This window comes from Copadichromis virginalis, linkage group LG9, assembly GCF_057382275.1.
Source record: "Copadichromis virginalis isolate Kocher_CV1m ecotype Utaka linkage group LG9, C_Virginalis_male_GT1.1, whole genome shotgun sequence".
Classification (NCBI taxonomy): domain Eukaryota; kingdom Metazoa; phylum Chordata; class Actinopteri; order Cichliformes; family Cichlidae; genus Copadichromis; species Copadichromis virginalis.
Genome location: NC_140626.1, coordinates 24,253,304 through 24,271,177, shown reverse-complemented (window position 1 = coordinate 24,271,177; position 17,874 = coordinate 24,253,304). Strand labels below are relative to the sequence as shown.

Genomic DNA, 17,874 nt, shown 5'->3' with positions numbered 1-17,874 from the left:
CATCAGCCACAATTAGCAAGTATTGTTAGCACTGGTTATTGCTTTTCCCAGTCTAATGATATCTTAAGAAAGTTATAATTAACTGTGCGGACACAAAGGAGGAAAGTAAACGAGTGAGCCTTTTTAATGAGTTTACTTCTTTTGCTTCCAGTGTGATTATTTGCATCCATGTGTGCTTTTATTCTTTTTAATTAATTTAACTCCATCTTGATGAAGTTGTCATCCTGACTGTTGCTTTCTTTTGTCTATTTTTAACAGTCACCAAGAGTGAAGGAGGGATCACAGAATTCGGAGGTGAGTTTAACCATTTTACAGACTCTTTAAATGACCGTAACTCTGTTACCATTTGTGCCGGAGACACAATTCTAACGGTTTCAGAAAGAAGAGAAAGACAAGCTTTTTAAGGATATTCACTGTATCATGTTAGCTGTTACGTTCCCCTGAGGGGTCTAGGCAGGGAGGGGGAAGTAACAAAAGTGACCGGGTCAGAAAAAGGAGTCAAGGAGGCAAAAGGGTTAAATTAAAGAGTTTTATTAAAATAGCTCAACTAAAAGAGACTGACAAGCCGCTATCACCATTTAAGAAAACAAACGAAACTCAAATGTTCGTCAATAAAGCACAAAGAAAGTCAAAAAGAGTGCAGCTCACAAGCTGCAAACACAGACACGCAGCTCACTAGCTGAAAACCACACTAATGGCACTCTGGCCCAGAGCTCACCTTTCCCTGGGCTTAAATCTCCTTAATTACTGACGTGAGTCAGCTGTGTAAAAGGGAAAGGTGGCACCTCAGGCAGAAGAGGTAGTGTGACACGCCCACACAGGCACCTTCAGGAGGAGAGAGGCCCTGCTAGGGCCGTAACACCCCCTCCCATAAATACAAACCCATGGTTTGTCAAATTACGATAACCAAAACAACTAATCAAGTCCGTAACCGTCGCATCAACAAATTGCAGGCTTTCCACCTACCAAACCCCATAGCAACGGTTAGGCATTTCCTGCGGCAGCTGCCAATCCCATCTCAGTGGGTTCACAACATTGCTAGAGAGTGGCCCCAGACCCTCAAAACAGTGTCCCATGTGATAGCCAGGGCTTCAAACCATCACATGTGGAGAACCCAGCAGGCAGCTAGTGGGCTTTACTGAAACACAGACATGATTGTTAGCAAGGGGTGCAGGTCTGAGTGGTGGTTTTAAACATGAACTTTCTCCCCGCAAATCATTTTGAGGACCGGAGAAATGGTCAACCAGCGGCAGCTCAGGGTTAATTGACCCCTTACACTGACCACAGGAGCCCCTTACACAACTATGCCCCAAGTGTGGTCCTTTGCTGGGCCTGACAACCTTGTTAGTTTGAGAACCATGAGTGACTGTTTTCAAATCAGGCCTTCTTCCCTTTCGATACGCTTTCCGCTTAAGTTTCACACAACCAGCAACCACATGGCCAGGCTTGTGGCAGAAGAAACACAGTTTTGCTTTGGAACTTGAAACCACCACTTTTTCAGCCTCGTTAGCTGGCTCCCTCCTAGCTCTCCAAGATGTATTGTAGTGAGAAGGGATGTCACATTCTACAGCATTTGTTTTATGAGTTGGGGTAAACTCATCGGCCAGTATGGCAGCCTGCTGTAAAGTGGAAACCCTCTGTTCACTTAAATAAAGAGCAATACACTCAGGAACAGAGTTTTTAAAATCCTCCACAAGCATGAGCTCACGTAACGACCCCAAACTGTTAACCTGGCTTGCAGAGCACCACCTACCAAAAAGCTTTGCCTTCTCCCGAGAAAAGTCAAGGTAGGACTGACCCTGTGCCAACTCCAAACCTCGAAAGTTCTGCCTATAGGCCTCAGGCACAAGTTCATAGGCTTGGAGGACGGCACTTTTGATCTTTTCATAAACTAGGCTGTCCAGCCTAGACAGACCAGAGCAAGCTTCCTGAGCCTTACCTGTGAATTTACACAGCAACATCAACCCCCACACGTCTTCAGGCCACTGTAATGCAGTTGCTATGCTTTCAAACACACTGAAGAAGCTCTCAACACTGGATTCACAGAAAACGGGAACCAGGTGGATGTTATTGCTTACAAACGAGCTTCTAGACACCTGTGCACTGATGGCTTCATCAGCCATTTTGGGGGCCGGAGAAGGCTTAGCAAACACACCCTAATTAAGACACTACGACACCCGTCTGCCAACTCACTCAGCGACTACTGAACAATTAACAGAAAACTACACAACTTACTTTAACTGACCAACTTACCTCTTGCCACACACACATATTAACAAATACAACTTACCCAGTTCCTAAGCACAACAACCTTTACCTACCTATCTTCTGGAGCGTGCTGGGCTCGAGGCAACTTTAAAGGCAGAACTTCAGCGACCGGAGCCCTGAATTGCCTACCCCCAACAGGGAACTAATCCCCGCCCAGGATTACTCCGAAAATAAAAAAGGCAAAATAACAAAAGAGTGCCCGAAAGAAGAACTTAAAACGAAGCTCAGCTGGACACTCACCTAACTAAACTGGGAAGTTGAATCTCTAAAGGTGAAAAAAAAACCCCCAGATAATCAAAAACCAATTCCAACTCAAAACTCCCTTTTCAACAATCCCGGACGAGCCCCCACTTATGTTACGACCCGGCTCAAAAGCCGCAACACAAAAAAGGAGACGAATACCAGCGTGTAGGTGAAAAGAGGCTTTATCTTAAAATGGACTATCAGGTTGTCTAAAATGGCTGGTGCCACCAAGGCAAAGACTAGTGAGCTCCCTGGGAAGCTTGCCTCAGGTATGCTTTTATCCACACCTGATTAGGTGTGGCCAATTAGCACCAGCTGAACACACTGAGCAGATTAGAGGCTGCAGAGGGACGTAACATTAGCACAAAGCATTCACAAGGTATTTGACAGATTACAACAGACGAGGTGAAGAAAATGAGTTTTCTGGGTATGTGTGAGGTGGGTTGCAAAGACTTCAATTTGGAAACCATTGCCTTCACTGTAGTCATCTTGGGAGTCCTGCTTTATTTGGATTGCTTGCAGAGTCCTGTTCAGTTGCACAGACCACAAGCTTCAACATCCAGCACATTAATCTGACTCAGTTTCCCGTCAAAGCTTATCCCTGGAGGTGAGAGTTGGGCTTTCACCTACAAATCAGATCAACCAGCAGTTTTCGGTGGGATACTCTGCAGATTCCAAGCTCAAGGGCGTTATCACACTAGGTCATACTGTCAGTGGATTTTTCTCATTATCTTCTGAGGCGTCTGAGGGACGAACATTTTGCACAAGTGATTTAAACTTTGCCCTAAGACAGCTGGGATAGGTCCCGTGATCCTGAATATGGATAAGTGGAAGGAAATGGATGGCTGGTTTTGGCCACATCAGGACAACCATTACTCACTACACTATAGACTCGCCAGATTTGGCTTCATGTAAGTTTTCTTGAAAATGAAATTCATAGGGTCGCCGTCGTGACACAGTGGATGTGGGTATGTGTAGCTGGTTAATAAGGGGCTTCCAGAGAGTGATCCAGGGGTGCACGAGAGGGCCGCCTAAAAGCGGGGTAGTGGCCGAATTTTAATCGGATAAGTTTCAAATTCCAGTATTGACCTGTATATGACACAAAGGTTTGAGATCATCAAAAGTTTTGGCATGAAATCATCCTGAGAGTGACAAATCTTTGTAGCCAGTTTGAGTATGTCTAGTGGGTGTTAACATTTTGACTTTAAACTAAAAATAAAACCTCATAATCTTCCTTTAATAATAGTCAAACATCACCAAAGTCAGCGACTATCTTAATATACAGACCAAAAAAGTCAATCAACCAATTTTCCCTTTAGGTTTTCCAGACTCCTGAGCCTTTAAGTAGTCATCTCCAGCCTATGGCCGCAGGTCTGGCTGAACTACCTCAGGCTGCAGGTCAAGTTCCGCTGCAGCCCACACCAGCCACCGCTCAATCTACTGCCCAGGCTGCATCTCCCCCACCAGGAGTACCTGCTGCTGCTGTTCCCCCTCAGGCTAGTCTCCCTAACTAATACTTCCCATCATAAGCTTTTATTTAAATGCTACATGTTTACCTATCATTTTTTTTGTAAAGAGGTAGTTTGCTCATCTTTCTTGAAGGTATCAAAATATAGTGTGAAAGTGCAATTTTAGTAAGATTTTTCCTTCTGTTTCCACAGATTTCAGCTGCCTCAGGGGATGTTCAGGCTCCCATTAGTTTGGTATTAAGGTTAAGGTATGTTTGACTCATTTCTCATTGTATTTTTACCTTTCGGTAAACTTTGCGCCTCTCATTTGCATTCTTTCTTTCCATCATCCCTTCAGAAATTCAAAGAAGGAGCTAAATGACATCCGCTTTGAGTTCATGCCAGGGAGAGGTAAGTGTGGCTGTCACAAAGCAGTATACAAAATGTCCTGAGGCAAAGAGTTGACTGTTCGGGGTGTCACATTTGTGCATAATCAGTAGGAAAACCGACAGTTTAACAAATTGCATGAGCTGTATTTGGTAAATTGGCTTTTTGTCATTGCAGCTAGTAAAGCACATGGGTGCAACAAAGCACAAACGAGCTCATTTAGAATGTAAAGTGCTGAGAACAGAAGGTGCTTTTTTTGGTTTGTTTGTTTGTTTAAGCAGGAAGAGCGTGAGTGTTTTGAAAATTATTAAGCCGCGGTCGTGTTCTGTTTAATATTTGCTTTTATTAAACTCTGTTGTGTTGGTCCACCTGTCACAGTCGTCGTCTCATGCTCTGACTTTTCAGACACAGCAGATGGTGTGTCTCAGGAGCTGGTGTCGGCAGGCCTGGTGGACGGGAGGGACTTAGTAATAGGTCAGTGATTTCAAACATTCCCCTGCCACGTTAACAAAATCGCCTTTTCTCACTCAGCATGTTTTTGCTCAAGGCTGAAAACGAGCCTTTTAAAGGGGGATATTTTTAACTCAAGCAGGTCTGCATTACTGCACATTTACTGCATTAAGCAGGCATAATAAAAGCCTTGCTGTGCAGCCACACAGGCCAGGGATTCAAGAAAACCTAAAAACAAATAAGGAATATTCTCTCATGTTGAAATGTAGTTAGTTGTATGATTAGTTAGTCTAGTTAGAAGGTTAGACACTGAAGAATATGTTTAGCTTCTGCTTCCACTACGCTAATTCATATTTATGTGAACAACTGATGTAGAGCCTCTTGTATTCCTAGAGAGATGCAGGTTACAGCGCAGGGTTACAGAAGGGTTTGAGATTACAGCATACTTGTGGTAATTGATACAGAAGTGTAAGATATTTAAGATATTTGTATTAAAACACTCCAAAAAGCAACATAACTAATTCAAATGAAGTCTAGTTGACAGCAATACTTGGCTAGTAATGTTGGCACCCATCTGTGGGTCAGATTTTCAGTGTTACAGCAGTTTGAACAGACGAGTTATTTAAAAAAAAAAAAAAAGAAAGAGACAAAATATAAACATAGCTTTAGAAATCAAAACTGTTTTTGATAATTGGGTATTTTAACACGGCAAGGTGGAGTGTGCCTCAAGTGGCTGTTCCAGGAATTGCCATTTTTGGCATTTAACTCAGTTTTAAACTCCAAAAGTTGCAAATTAGATCAAAGAAATTGAGCAGGTAACAGCATAATGTTAAATCTCACAAAGGCCTATTCTTGGTTTCCGAGTATAGACAGTGATGTTAGGATGTATTTCTTTTCATTCAACTTAAAGATTTCTTCTCTTTTTTAGTTGCTGCAAATTTGCAGAAAATAGTCGATGAACCTCAAACCCATAAAAATGTCACTTTCAAACTGGTGAGTGTAACATTTTCCATACTGGTTAGAGATCTTATAGAATTGAATCTAAATAAACTATAGAAGTTGTGTTTCGGAAATAATTTTCAGCTCTGTGGTGTAGTGGATTACACACTCGCTTGTGGGTTAGAACCTGTGAGGAGAACAAATCTCCTAGCATAGGTTTGGGCACTTAATAAGAGACTGGGACTGTTGTGGATTGCCACACTAACCGGCTTATAAAGAGATCAAATGAATTGGTTCGGCCATCCACAGCAGTCCTAGTCTCCCATTTAGACCTCTTGAAAAAATGTCAGAGATCAAACATTAGAAGCTGCCTCACTTGATATAATATAACACATAACAAATGTTTGGAAATCTGTTCAAGTTTCTCGTGCGGGAAACAAAAAAAAAAACGTCTGCTATGTCTGCATATTTTGGTATCGGTCTTAAAAATCCTGTATCGGTCGGCTTTAATTTATTAAAACAAAAAACTCTTTAAAGGAAAACAACGTTATTGCTTTTCTGCTTAAAGATGTTTCTGCTCATCATTTTAAATCCATGTATTTATCTTTTTTAGGCTTCTGGAATTGAGGGATCTGAAATACCAGACGACATCAAGTTGATGGGCTTTGCCCAGCTCAGCATTAGTTAGATGTTCTACCTGGGACCGTGACTTGCCTAAAAAATGTGAAATTAAAAAAAAAAAAAAAAATAGTTTGAATGCATTTTTTTTCCTTTCCATGGCTGTAAAGAAACCACTACTGCCAAAGAGAACAGTACCATTATTTTCTTTTTTTTTTTCTTTTTTTTTTTTGTCACGTATAGGATTATAAAATGCCACCTGTTGAATTTTAGGTGGTCAGCTGAAGTATCAGAACGTACAGTATGAGAATCACTCGAAAAAGTTTACAATGTACATGTAGAAGGATGCAATTATCCACAAGAAATGTTTTCATTTCCAATCCCGGTCTCCCCCCTTTCCTATCTCTAATGTGACGCATTTGCACAATCTGAACTAACACCCTTGAACCCTGACAAGTGTAACAATGCCTTATATATTCATCAGAACTACTGAATGCACATTTTTTTGGGGGGTGTGGACATCCCCGGTTACCGTATGGAGCATTACGTTGTCTGAAATGCACAAGTGTGCTTTCAGGTGCAGATGCCAAACTTTTTGCTGCAGCTTCACACGCCAAATAGAAATAAAAAGTTTCACATACTCTTGTTTTGACGTTGCAAAACAAATTACTTCCTACAGAAAGAGATGGACGCATCTTAGTGTCTCGGAGTCTTTGCATTTAAAGGTTTTTCATATTCTTTATATTTTCCTATCATCAACAAATCCCATGAAAGACCAGTTACTTCCTGAAACATCTGAGCAGCAGCTTTTTTTCAACAAAGTAAATGATACAAGTCTGTGGGGACTATTCAGCACTTAACTGATAGACATTAGCTCTCTGTGTAGCATGTTTGCATTGATTTAAATGAAATACCAGAAGCAAAGTATGCGTAAAACTTTGGATGTGCAGATTACTATTATTATTATTATTATTGTTATTAGTATGATCACGTCTTGGGTTATGTTATGGGATTTAATGACAATAAATGACCCAATAAATTAAAAATTAATGCCCTTCTTTAAAAAAAAAAAAAAAAAAAAAAGCATCAGTGCTTTCCAAAACTCCAAACCGGCCTTCGTGTTGTGATTGATTGAAATACGTGTAAAGTAAAAAGTTTTGCAGCAGCTGAAACCACATGTGCTGTCTGAGCAGATGTGTCCCTCTTGGTGTTTGTTTGTCTGTTTGGAATTGGTTTTAACAAATTCTCACAAAGAAAGAGAAAAAGACTAAAGTGTGTATTTGTTTATGTGAATGGATTCTGAGTACTTGATTTAACCTTTAGTATGTAAATAATGACATTTGGCTCTGATTGGTTTGTTTTTTTTATACTGGGTGTTTCACTCTTGGCCTTCTTTCTCTTAAGACACGATTGGGGTTGTTTGGCTGCGTGAAGGATGACGACGATGACACTGCACATCAGGCTTTGAATTTGCTCGTTTCTTTGCAGGACGTATTATTGCTTAATCTGTCACGTGTGATCATTTGCGCATCAACAGTTTTCAGCTTTTAACTTTCTCGCCTTTTGAAAATATATATTTTCCTATGGCGCTGTCCCCATGCAACATTTCCCCCTTCCAAAAAAAAAAAAAAAAAAGATCTTTCGCTGGGCAACAGAAAAAGTGTCTCTTAGTAAGCACCAAGTGTGGGAGCTGTTTACAGTAGCTAGTCCTTTTAAGACGCATCTGAAGTAATACAGCTGCTTTGCCATCGTTTCTGAAAGTGTCTTTAATGAAGATTTCCGTCACTTTTGAAGATCTGAGCCGTGATTGTAAACGTGTTGAATGATCAGAACTGTTCGACCGCGCTCTGGATAATTTTGTGCATTTATGTCCACCGATGACGTGGCTCGATGATGAATGTGCATATCACAGTTATTTGGCACCGACGGCTGCAGAAGGTTCATTTACCGCTCTGCTCTGCTCTTATGTGTGGATCTGAAACGCCAGCGAGGTTTTAGTGTTTCATTTGATGATGTGACAACTTCGTAACCAGATGCCATAGTGAACCAATCTGAAGGCATTCGTTTTTCTTTGCTTGCAGATGAAATGTTACAAGGAAATATTTGAACACGTTTATAGTCAAAATACAATTTTACGCTAGCCTTAAATTGAAAATGACCAAGTGTAATTTTTTTTTCTGTGTGTGCGTGTGAAGTTTCTCTCTGGTTTTGAGTTTGACTTTCGCTGTCTTTGAAATGTACTTCCTGTTACTTGTGAAGCTACCTTAAATAAAGATGTACAGGCGTGTCGACCCAGGTTTCCCCCCTCGGAAGGGAAGCGACGAAGTCAGCCACGCAATGTTGTGCATACGTTTTCAAACTGCAGTATTTGGTGCCATTCTCCCGTTATAGTCTGCAGACTGCAGAGAGGATTGGTCTGTATGAGCCCTGAGAGACGTGTGTGTGTGTTACATAGATTGAGCTCTGCTTTCGGCAGAGTTGAAGATCTAATGGCTTTCTCATCCTTTCTCCAACAGTCCCACTTACACGCAGTCTAAGAATAAACTGTAGCAAATGAACAGATGACCGGTTAAAAAAAAAAACTAAAACAACCCATAATACACTTTTGTCCAGGCAATAACTAATCAAGGCTGTAATATATTTGAAGTTTGCACCTGTTTTCAGTTTAGTTTCTTTCCATTTCATTTCCTCTGATTTTAATTGTTTTGGAGTTCAAAGCATGTTTCTCTTGATTATTTTTAATCAATAAAGAATGAGCATATCAGCCTCCTTTTAGAGGTCTGTCGCTTCTTTTAAATGCACCATTCGCTGTGATTTTTGCAGAAGATGTGGGCAAATTGCACACAATAAACAAAGGCATCAGAACTGATTCTAGATCTGTGCATTGTCATTTTCCTCACGTTGCACCTGTTTCTGTTTCAGACTGAGCTTGCTCCTTTGGTATCAGTTCCTCCAGATTTATTGTCCTTACTATCAGTTTTATTGTGTTCACTTTCTCCTCTCTCAGCATTAAAGGGCTGCATCAGCAGACATGTTTAAAGCAGGAAAGCAGGGGGAGACGGATTCTGTAAGGCTTTGAAAACTTTTTACATTTAGCATAATGAGTTGACCCTCCTGTCTGTGTCTGTAACTACGAAAATACAAATGCTATCTTTGACCTATGTAAGGGAAACACTGTTGAAACAAGGGTCTGACTGGGCAAACATCCAGGTGGACTTTGTCTCTAAATCGCCACTTTGCCAGTTTGGGATGGCACATTGTTGTGTAGGATGAAAGGCAACAGAAGTTATCAAATCCTGCATTGCTTTCTTTTGAGGAAAAAAGCAAGAAACTGAGAATAAACGTGCTTTTTGCTCACAGAATTTCATCATATGTGCATCATTATTAGCCCAGAGACAGATCTTGCCCCCCTGTGACCATTTATTGGATAATCAGAAGAAAATAAATGGATGTTAAATGTGAACTGTTAACTGTCCTGAGCTATATATTTAGATCATGACTTTTATAATAGAACTTGTTCAGTTTTTCTGTCTAATATTACAGAAGTTTAATGAGTTTTAAGAGGCTAATGCTGCCATTAGGTGACAAATAAGATGGCATTACTACTATCAAACGTACTAACTAAAAAAAGAAAAACTAATGGAGTGTTGTTATATACCTTTATCAGATGTATGCAGCCGTCATATATCTCTTAAAGGGAAAGCGACATTTTAAAAAAGATTACTACATCAGAAGAGATGGGAGATTTAATGAAGTTAAGAAGTGGATTAATCAGTCTAACCAATGGCCTGTTTTAGTGTTGAAACATAATCAAAACCTGATACTAATGGATCACATTTGGCAGTGTACAGTACATCAGCAGTCTGTTAGCGAGTTGGGAGGTCGTAAAAGCACAGTGATTATCAGTTTAAACATTAACCAGGTCACGTTGATTACTTGTGGCTGAACCAAATCTTTTCTCATTTTCACATGAAGCTCTGAGGACTTAGATGTAAATATGAGCAACTTTGGGGAGATTTTGAAGGAGATTAATTCATTTGGTTTATTTCAGAAACGTTTGGTGGTTGCATTATGCATCCCAAGCATATTTCTAGCTTTTGACGTTATTGGCCAGGTGTTTGTCGGCATGAGCTTCCCACACAACTGCAACACCGACTGGATCGTGGAGCGTGGGCCCAACCTGACAGAAGAGAGGCAAAAAAATCTGACCATCCCAGTGAAGGAGGATGGAGGATTTGAGAGCTGTTTGATGTTCACGCCGGTGGATTGGGATTTGGAAATGATTGAAAAATATGGGATCAACACCACAACAGAATGTGTTAATGGAACAGATTTTGAGGCATCTGGTGGTGCCTCCAGCATTGTGACAGAGGTAAAACGTCCTTAGTGTTCGCAGGAATGTACCTAGTTGTTCCAGGGATTCTGTTGGCTTGCTCTGTATGAGCTGATGACCATCAGAAGAGTAAATCACAGCAAAGCATTTCAACATCTTTTTTTTAATATAAATGTCTCCTCTCGGGTTGGTCCTTTACAAAAGAAAGTTGGTGTTTTGCATGACAATAAAACCGACTTCTTCTCTGCTACTAGTTTGACCTGGTGTGTGACAGGAGCAACTTCATTGAAGCATCACAGTCCATCTACATGGCCGGTCTTCTGGTTGGAGCACTGGTCCTGGGCTCCATGGCTGACAGGTATGGATCATTATCCTTACGTAATGACACTGATTAAATGCAAATCAACACTGAATAGTTTTAGTGTTGATCTTTTAACCCATGTAAAAAATAAACTTGCAGTAGCTTTAATAGTAGTCAAACTGTGTAGTTGTAACTTATTGCTTTGATTGGGACGTTAATGAGGATGCACAGAAACGGCTCATCCCAATGAGTATGATTTGTTTTTCATTCTTGTCAACAGATTTAGTCCAGATTCTTTTTACACGCAGTGATTCAGACTATATCTACACCGTTAGGGTTGACTGCCAAGTGCAGCATATTAAATCAGGTCACCCACTGGACATAATAAACATGATGTTGGTTTATTTTCTAAATTCTGAGGAAAGACCATACACATCATGCTTGCATATTAAAGTCCAGGATCAGTGAAACAGCTCTTTCTTGTCTCTGTAGGTTTGGTCGCCGCTTTGTTGTCCTGCTTTCACTCCTCTTGCTGATGGTTTTTGGTGTGGGAGTTGCTTTCTCACCCAACATCTACGTTTTTATAGTTCTCCGATTTTTAGGCGGAATCTCGGTCTCCGGCATTGTTGCTAATGCATTTGTAATAGGTAGGTACGATGTTTAGTCACAGCTGAATTTAATGCCACAGTGTACCCCTGCATCCTCCCTGGTACCACTGAAGAGTATCTACACAGCACTGTACATGCAAAAAAACCCCAATAATTTCTTGTTTTTTTGTATATTTTTTGCACAAAGTTAAATGTTTCAGATCATCAAACAAATGTTAATATTAGACAAAGATAACGCAAGCAAATACAAAATGCACTTTTTAAATGGTGATATTCACTGTTTCTGCTGCAAATCATAGTACACACACACACACACACACACACACACACACACACACACACACACACACACACACACACACACACACACACACACACACACACAAACATGCCAGCAGTGAATCTAATAGATTTCAGCTTGTTAATTTAATTCTATCTAATAATCCAGGTGTATGTTGTGTACAGAAGTACAAATGAGTTTGGCATGATCTTGTCAGGGGACACACGCATGCTAAAGAAGACTGTAAACCAGAAATCATCCTTTTCCACATTTTCTGTTGGGCTGAAGGAGGAGAATGGAGTGATTCTTCCAGGTTTGCGTTGTGCACCATTATCTGCCACTCCACTTTTCCTCTTGGACTGATTCTGATGTCTGGTGCTGCCTATTTTATCCGCAATTGGAGGATCCTGCAGCTGGTGCTCTTCTGCCCACTTATCCTCGTTCTGGGTATTTTCTACTGGTCAGTTGGCACTCCTGTCACATTAAATATTATTACCAACATCGTAGAATAACTTTATAAATAAAATGACAGTTTGTGATCCTTTTAACCAGGATTCTCCCTGAATCAGCTCGCTGGCTCATTACCCAGGGCCGCAAGAAAGATGCTATAAAGGAGATCCAGAGGGCAGCCAAGGTGAACAAGCGAAATGTCTCCAAAGACCTGTTGGAGAAGGTGATCAAACTCTTTGGCTTCAACCAAAATCAAAGAAAATATAATACTGAAGCACACTCACGTAAAAATGTAATTGTTTAGCTGGAGGATGAGACTACAATCAAAAGAGGAAACATGTTGGACATCTTCAGGATATCATATCTGAGAAAACGTGCTCTCATCATGAGCTACGTCTGGTGGATATAATTTTTACCCTCTAAAAGCTGCCACATTTATTTCCTCTCCTTTTTGGGTTGACTAAAAATATCTCTCATGCTTAACAGGTTTGGAACTAGTCTGATGTACTATGGACTGAGCCTGAACGTTGGCAGTTTTGGTCTGGATATTTACCTGACACAGTTCATCTTTGGTTTGGTAGAATTTCCCGCACGTCTGGGCAGTCTGCCTGTCCTCCAGCTCATTGGGAGAAGGATTGGTCAGTCAGTAGTGTTACTTTTTGGAGGTTTAGCTTGTCTTGGGATCCTTGTCATACCAAAAGGTACTTATATGCTTTTTCATTTATAATCTTGAAGATTAATTTCCCTAAAAAAAATAGTCCTATAAAAGCTAAATCTGTTAAATGCTATGTCTAGCAGGAAATGTACTCCACAGTATATGTGTAACTTGTTTTTTGTTTGTCCATCAGATCTTCCCATAGTAATAACAGTCATAGCTGTATTGGGAAAATTTTCTGCCACTGCCAGTTTTTCCATAGTCTATGTTTATACGGCAGAATTATATCCCACCAATATAAGGTAAGGCATTATAATAATGAAATGCTCAATTTCATTTATTTATTTTGATCCAGTGAGTTTGATGATTGGTTCATCGTCTGTACTTGCAGGCAGAACGGTGTGGGTCTGAACTCCATGTTGGCTCGTGTGGCAGGCATCCTTGCTCCTCTAATCAGGCTTCTGAGCACCTACCACTACACCATTCCCATGCTGATCTATGGAATCATCCCCCTTGCTGCTGGGGGTCTCTGTTTACTACTGCCCGAAACCCGTAACGTTGAACTTCAGGACCATGCCGAACTTACGTAAGTTACCAAACTCCACTTCAAAAACCAAAAAATCTAAAGGGTTTTTCATAAATATTGTATTTTTTTTTATTTCAGCAAACTTGAGGATGGGGCTGCTGAGGATGGGTCTTCGACTAAAGTGGACAAAATGGAAAAGAGCACAAAACTGTGATTTATATGGTGAATTTATATGGTTCACACCTTTTTACACTCATTTTCTAAACCAGTGCACTGATAAAAAGATTTTGTATACGGTTCGCTAAAATGAGCAACTTCAGCTGAATGTTTTTGGTAGTTACAAACTGTTAATGAATCTTGTTCTTCCAAAAGTTATATAATATTTGATAAATTAGATGTATATGTATAGTAAAAGAAGTATAAACTGTAATTGTTATAAACTACCCCCAAATAAAACTCCCAAACACCAACCCCCTGAAGACTATGCCCCTCCCCCCCCCCCATGTGTGTGTGTATATATATATATATATATATGTATTAGGGGTGCAACGATACACAAAATTCACGGTTCGGTTCGGTTCGATACTTTGGTGTCATGGTTCGATATTTTTTCGATACAAAAAAAATGTTCATGCCTTTTTAATTTGTCATTTATTAAAATTATAAATATATATTTTAACTCAAAAGTACAGTTTTTTAAATTTAACCCTAACCCTTGTGCGTGTTTTTTATTTTGACAGCGAATGCGCACCTGCGGACCACTTATGTGCAGCCCTGGTTATTTAGCTCGTCATATTGCAGCCACAGAAATTATTTTGTCCATGAAACCATAAAGCTGCACTTTCTTTTTGCCTTATAGTCTGATTTGTCATAACTTCTGCGTTTTGTGGTAAGCTTTTCTTTGGCTGTCACTTCTTCACCCTGACCTGTCTTATTTGGCTCAGCAGAACTAAAATATAAATCCTGCTGCTTTTACACACGCACTCACATAAGCTCAGCGATTCTCTGCGCGATCAACCTCTCACATGTTTAAGCTGCGGGAGATTTCACTTGTCATGTTTGCATAGTAAGCTAACGATTAATAAGACGATGTCAGAGGAATTGGTGCACAAATTATCATCACTCACAGATCAGTGCTGTCGCTCTCTATACACAGTTCGCACGATTGCAAAAAAACAAGCGCAAATTCAAACGTGTATGAATTGTCACATATTGACAGTGGCTCACCGATGCCAATGACATAATTACCCAGCTACATTTCTGAAAGAATGCAAAAGCATTGACATATATTTTTCCTTCCTACAATAGCCCGACGGGCAGGGAAGAGATAGATTTTGGTAGCCCGACTGAAAAAATCGCTAGCCCCAGGACGTCGGGCTAGCGATTTTGCGAGCCCTGTATCTGATTGAGGAATCACTCATCTTTGGAAAAGAGAGTTTATTACAGAGAAATGTCTCTTTCCAAAATAAAAGCTATACTATCCGTTTCTTCTGGGCTATATTCTCAGCAGCATAAGGAGAATCATGTGCTAACAGCTGTCTAAATGACTCGGCTAAAGTTAGTAGCATGCTTGTTGTTTTTGTCTTTGCACTAGGATGATGTCGGCGTAAATGTGCAGTCATATTCGTTGTGTTCCCACTAGTGCTTTCAGGTTAATCTCGTTGAAATGACCTTAACACCACAACACGGCAAATCTCCGTTAACGAGCTACCGCCGATCACCCCGTGCATGGGGCTAGACGGCCAACACATTAACGAGCTAACTGCGCTAACACACTAGTTCCCACCCATGTAATTGAGCATTGCATGGCACATCCAACATACTGTTTTACTTTAGTCCATGACTCGCTTACCTTCAGGGTCATACGTCACATGAAAACCAAAATAATTCCAAACGCCAGATCTGAATGAGGGTGGGGGAGGTCCATGTTGCAAGGAGAGCTTAACTTCTGTCTTGCTAGCTTGCCCTGCACTCTTCCTTCTGACGATGCTGTCTGTGTGGAGCGCTCAGTGGATCTGCGCTCGACAGTGCAGCCTAGTAGTCGAACGCAGATTCACTGAGCGCTCAACACAGACAGCATCGTCAGAAGGAAAGTTGATAAAATAAATTACAAATGTTGTATTGTTCGATACATATGCGTACCGAACCTAAAGCACTGTATCGAACGGTTCAATATCGATACGAATATCGTTGCACCCCTAATATGTATATATATATATGTATATATATATATATCTCCAGTATGAAGAGTTGGACAGCACCAGGGCCCGACATGGTTCACGCCTACTGGCTGAAGAAGCTGACTGCACTCCACGAGCGTCTGGCAGCACAAATGAACCAGCTGCTAGTTAACAAGAGACACCCGGAATGGCTAACCGAAGGCCGGCCTGTCCTGATCCCCAAGGACCCCAAGAAGGGACCGGTCCCCTCCAACTACCGACCAATAACAATATATATATATATGTATATGTATATATGTGTGTGTATGTATATATGTGTGTGTATGTATATATGTGTGTGTGTGTATATATATATGTATATATGTGTGTATATATATATGTATATGTGTGTATATATATGTGTGTATATATATGTGTATATATATGTGTGTGTGTATATATATATAAATATATGTGTATATATATGTGTGTGTGTATATATATATATAAATATATGTGTATATATATATATATATAATACAAATACAAAGAGCCTGTTTCATTTGTTGTTATCTATCAGTAGTCTTCCCCTTATTGAGTTTCTATCTCATTTCTTATAGTTTTTATCTGATTTAGTGCTCAGTTTGTATAAAGGAATCAGTGAACTTTTATCTACATGTTTCAACACTGCAATTAATTTATTATTAGACTCAGCTGAGCCCACTCACAGTCCTCAATCCCCTGCGTCACTAGTGAAGGCTCTGAAAAACCTCCTAATGGCCTCTGGTAGGAAAAACATCTCTGTGCTTTTCCTGCTATCTCAATGCAGCATTCAGTATTGCTGATCATAATATTTTACTAAAGAAACTAGAGTTCATTGTTGGTATTAAAAGAGGTGCACTGCAGTGGATTGAATCGTAACTGTCTGCTTTGTGCATCTAAATGGGTCGTCTTCTTCACATGAACTTAGTCATGCAGTTCCACTGGAGTCTTTGCTAGGAGCAGTTTTATTTACATTATACATTCTTCCCTTGGGTAACACTGTTGGAAAACGTAGCATACATTTTCACTGCTATGCAGCTGATTCTTTATCTATGAAGCAAGAGGGCACAAATCATTTAATATAACTACAGGTATGTATTAAAGACCTAAGGCTTGGATGTCCTGCAACTTTCTTCTTCTAAATTCAAACAAAATTTTATTTGAACCTAAAAATCTTAGAAACATGACGTCTAAACAAATACTTACTCTGGATGGCATTACCTCAGCCTTCTGTAACACTGTGAGGAAGCTTGGAGTCTTTTTTTTTAATGAATATGTCCTTCAATCTGCATATTAAACAAGTATGTGGGCCTGATTTCCACCAACACTATATTATTCCAGTGGAGCACTCAGACTGTAGGCTCTCTTGTGGTTTCTAGAGTTTCTAAAAGTGGAATAGGAGGCAAAGCCTTAAGCTATTAGGCTCTTCGGCTGTGGAGCCATCTTCCACTTCAAGAGACGCACATCCTCTCCAGTTGTAATTAGACTCAAAACTTTACTTTTGATAAGCTCATAGTTAAAGCTGGATCATGTGACCCTGATCCATCCCTCAGTTATGCTGCTATAGGACCAGAATACTGTGAGACTTCATGAGCACGTCTTCTACACTCGTCTCTAGTTTTGTTGAAGGTTTTTCTTGTTAAACGGGAGTTTTTCTTTCCCACCTTTGCAAAGTGCTTGCTCATAGGGGGCCATTTAATTGCACAACAGTGAGCATGATACCTGAAAGTATTGAAATGTTAAGTTTGTTATGAGTTCTCTCTGTGGCAAAATTACACAGTACACATATTTGATGATAGTAGCTGTATTGAGTAATGTGGCACACTCACACAGACTGCCCTGCCCCATCTGCACTGCAGATGTCACCGATTAGGCGATTTGATGAGAATTTCAATAGTGGATACTGTTGGCATTTTTTGAGTAGGGTTTTCATAGTAGCTTAACAAAAAAACAAAATTCAAGTAGGAATATTAATAATATAATGTATAAGGGTAGAACGGGATCTTTACTAAACTACAGTTTGTTTAGCAAAGGTCCTGCAATGCTAAAGTGAAAACTCCCTAAATTATTCGCCTTCCTGTGAGCAAGCACATGGTGACAGTGGGAAGGAAAAACACCCTTTTAACAGGAAGTAACCTCTGTCAGAACTAGACTCAGGAAAAGGATT

At 40.2% G+C, this 17,874-nt stretch overlaps 2 protein-coding genes across 2 annotated transcripts in view; both read left to right on the top strand.

Annotated features, from left to right (window-relative positions):
• The window catches only part of oxsr1b (oxidative stress responsive kinase 1b), a 43,978-nt gene extending 34,856 nt beyond the window's left edge, over positions 1-9,122 (top strand). The window contains exons 12-18 of the mRNA XM_085468309.1: positions 259-294; positions 3,831-4,007; positions 4,173-4,228; positions 4,318-4,370; positions 4,752-4,820; positions 5,725-5,789; positions 6,349-9,122. Coding sequence (XP_085324435.1) covers positions 259-294; positions 3,831-4,007; positions 4,173-4,228; positions 4,318-4,370; positions 4,752-4,820; positions 5,725-5,789; positions 6,349-6,423 — 531 coding nt within the window. The 3' untranslated portion in view covers positions 6,424-9,122. The remainder of the gene's footprint in view (positions 1-258; positions 295-3,830; positions 4,008-4,172; positions 4,229-4,317; positions 4,371-4,751; positions 4,821-5,724; positions 5,790-6,348) is intronic.
• Positions 9,123-10,165: 1,043 nt separating this feature from the next.
• LOC146701904 (solute carrier family 22 member 13-like) lies at positions 10,166-13,990 on the top strand. The gene is made up of 10 exons (XM_085468308.1): positions 10,166-10,725; positions 10,941-11,044; positions 11,480-11,634; positions 12,164-12,335; positions 12,428-12,548; positions 12,630-12,724; positions 12,812-13,026; positions 13,174-13,282; positions 13,372-13,566; positions 13,645-13,990. The coding sequence occupies exons 1-10, from the start codon at positions 10,351-10,353 to the stop codon at positions 13,718-13,720; spliced, it is 1,617 nt and encodes a 538-aa protein (XP_085324434.1). The 5' UTR covers positions 10,166-10,350; the 3' UTR covers positions 13,721-13,990.
• The last annotated feature ends 3,884 nt before the right edge of the window (positions 13,991-17,874 follow it).

Excerpts from the sequence above, each read along its gene's own strand:
- LOC146701904 (XM_085468308.1), top strand. The coding sequence starts at position 10,351 with ATGAGCAACTTTGGGGAGATTTTGAAGGAGATTAATTCATTTGGTTTA. Across the intron at positions 11,045-11,479 it reads CTGGGCTCCATGGCTGACAG|GTTTGGTCGCCGCTTTGTTG; the intron begins GTATGGATCATT and ends TTGTCTCTGTAG. Across the intron at positions 13,283-13,371 it reads TTATATCCCACCAATATAAG|GCAGAACGGTGTGGGTCTGA; the intron begins GTAAGGCATTAT and ends CTGTACTTGCAG.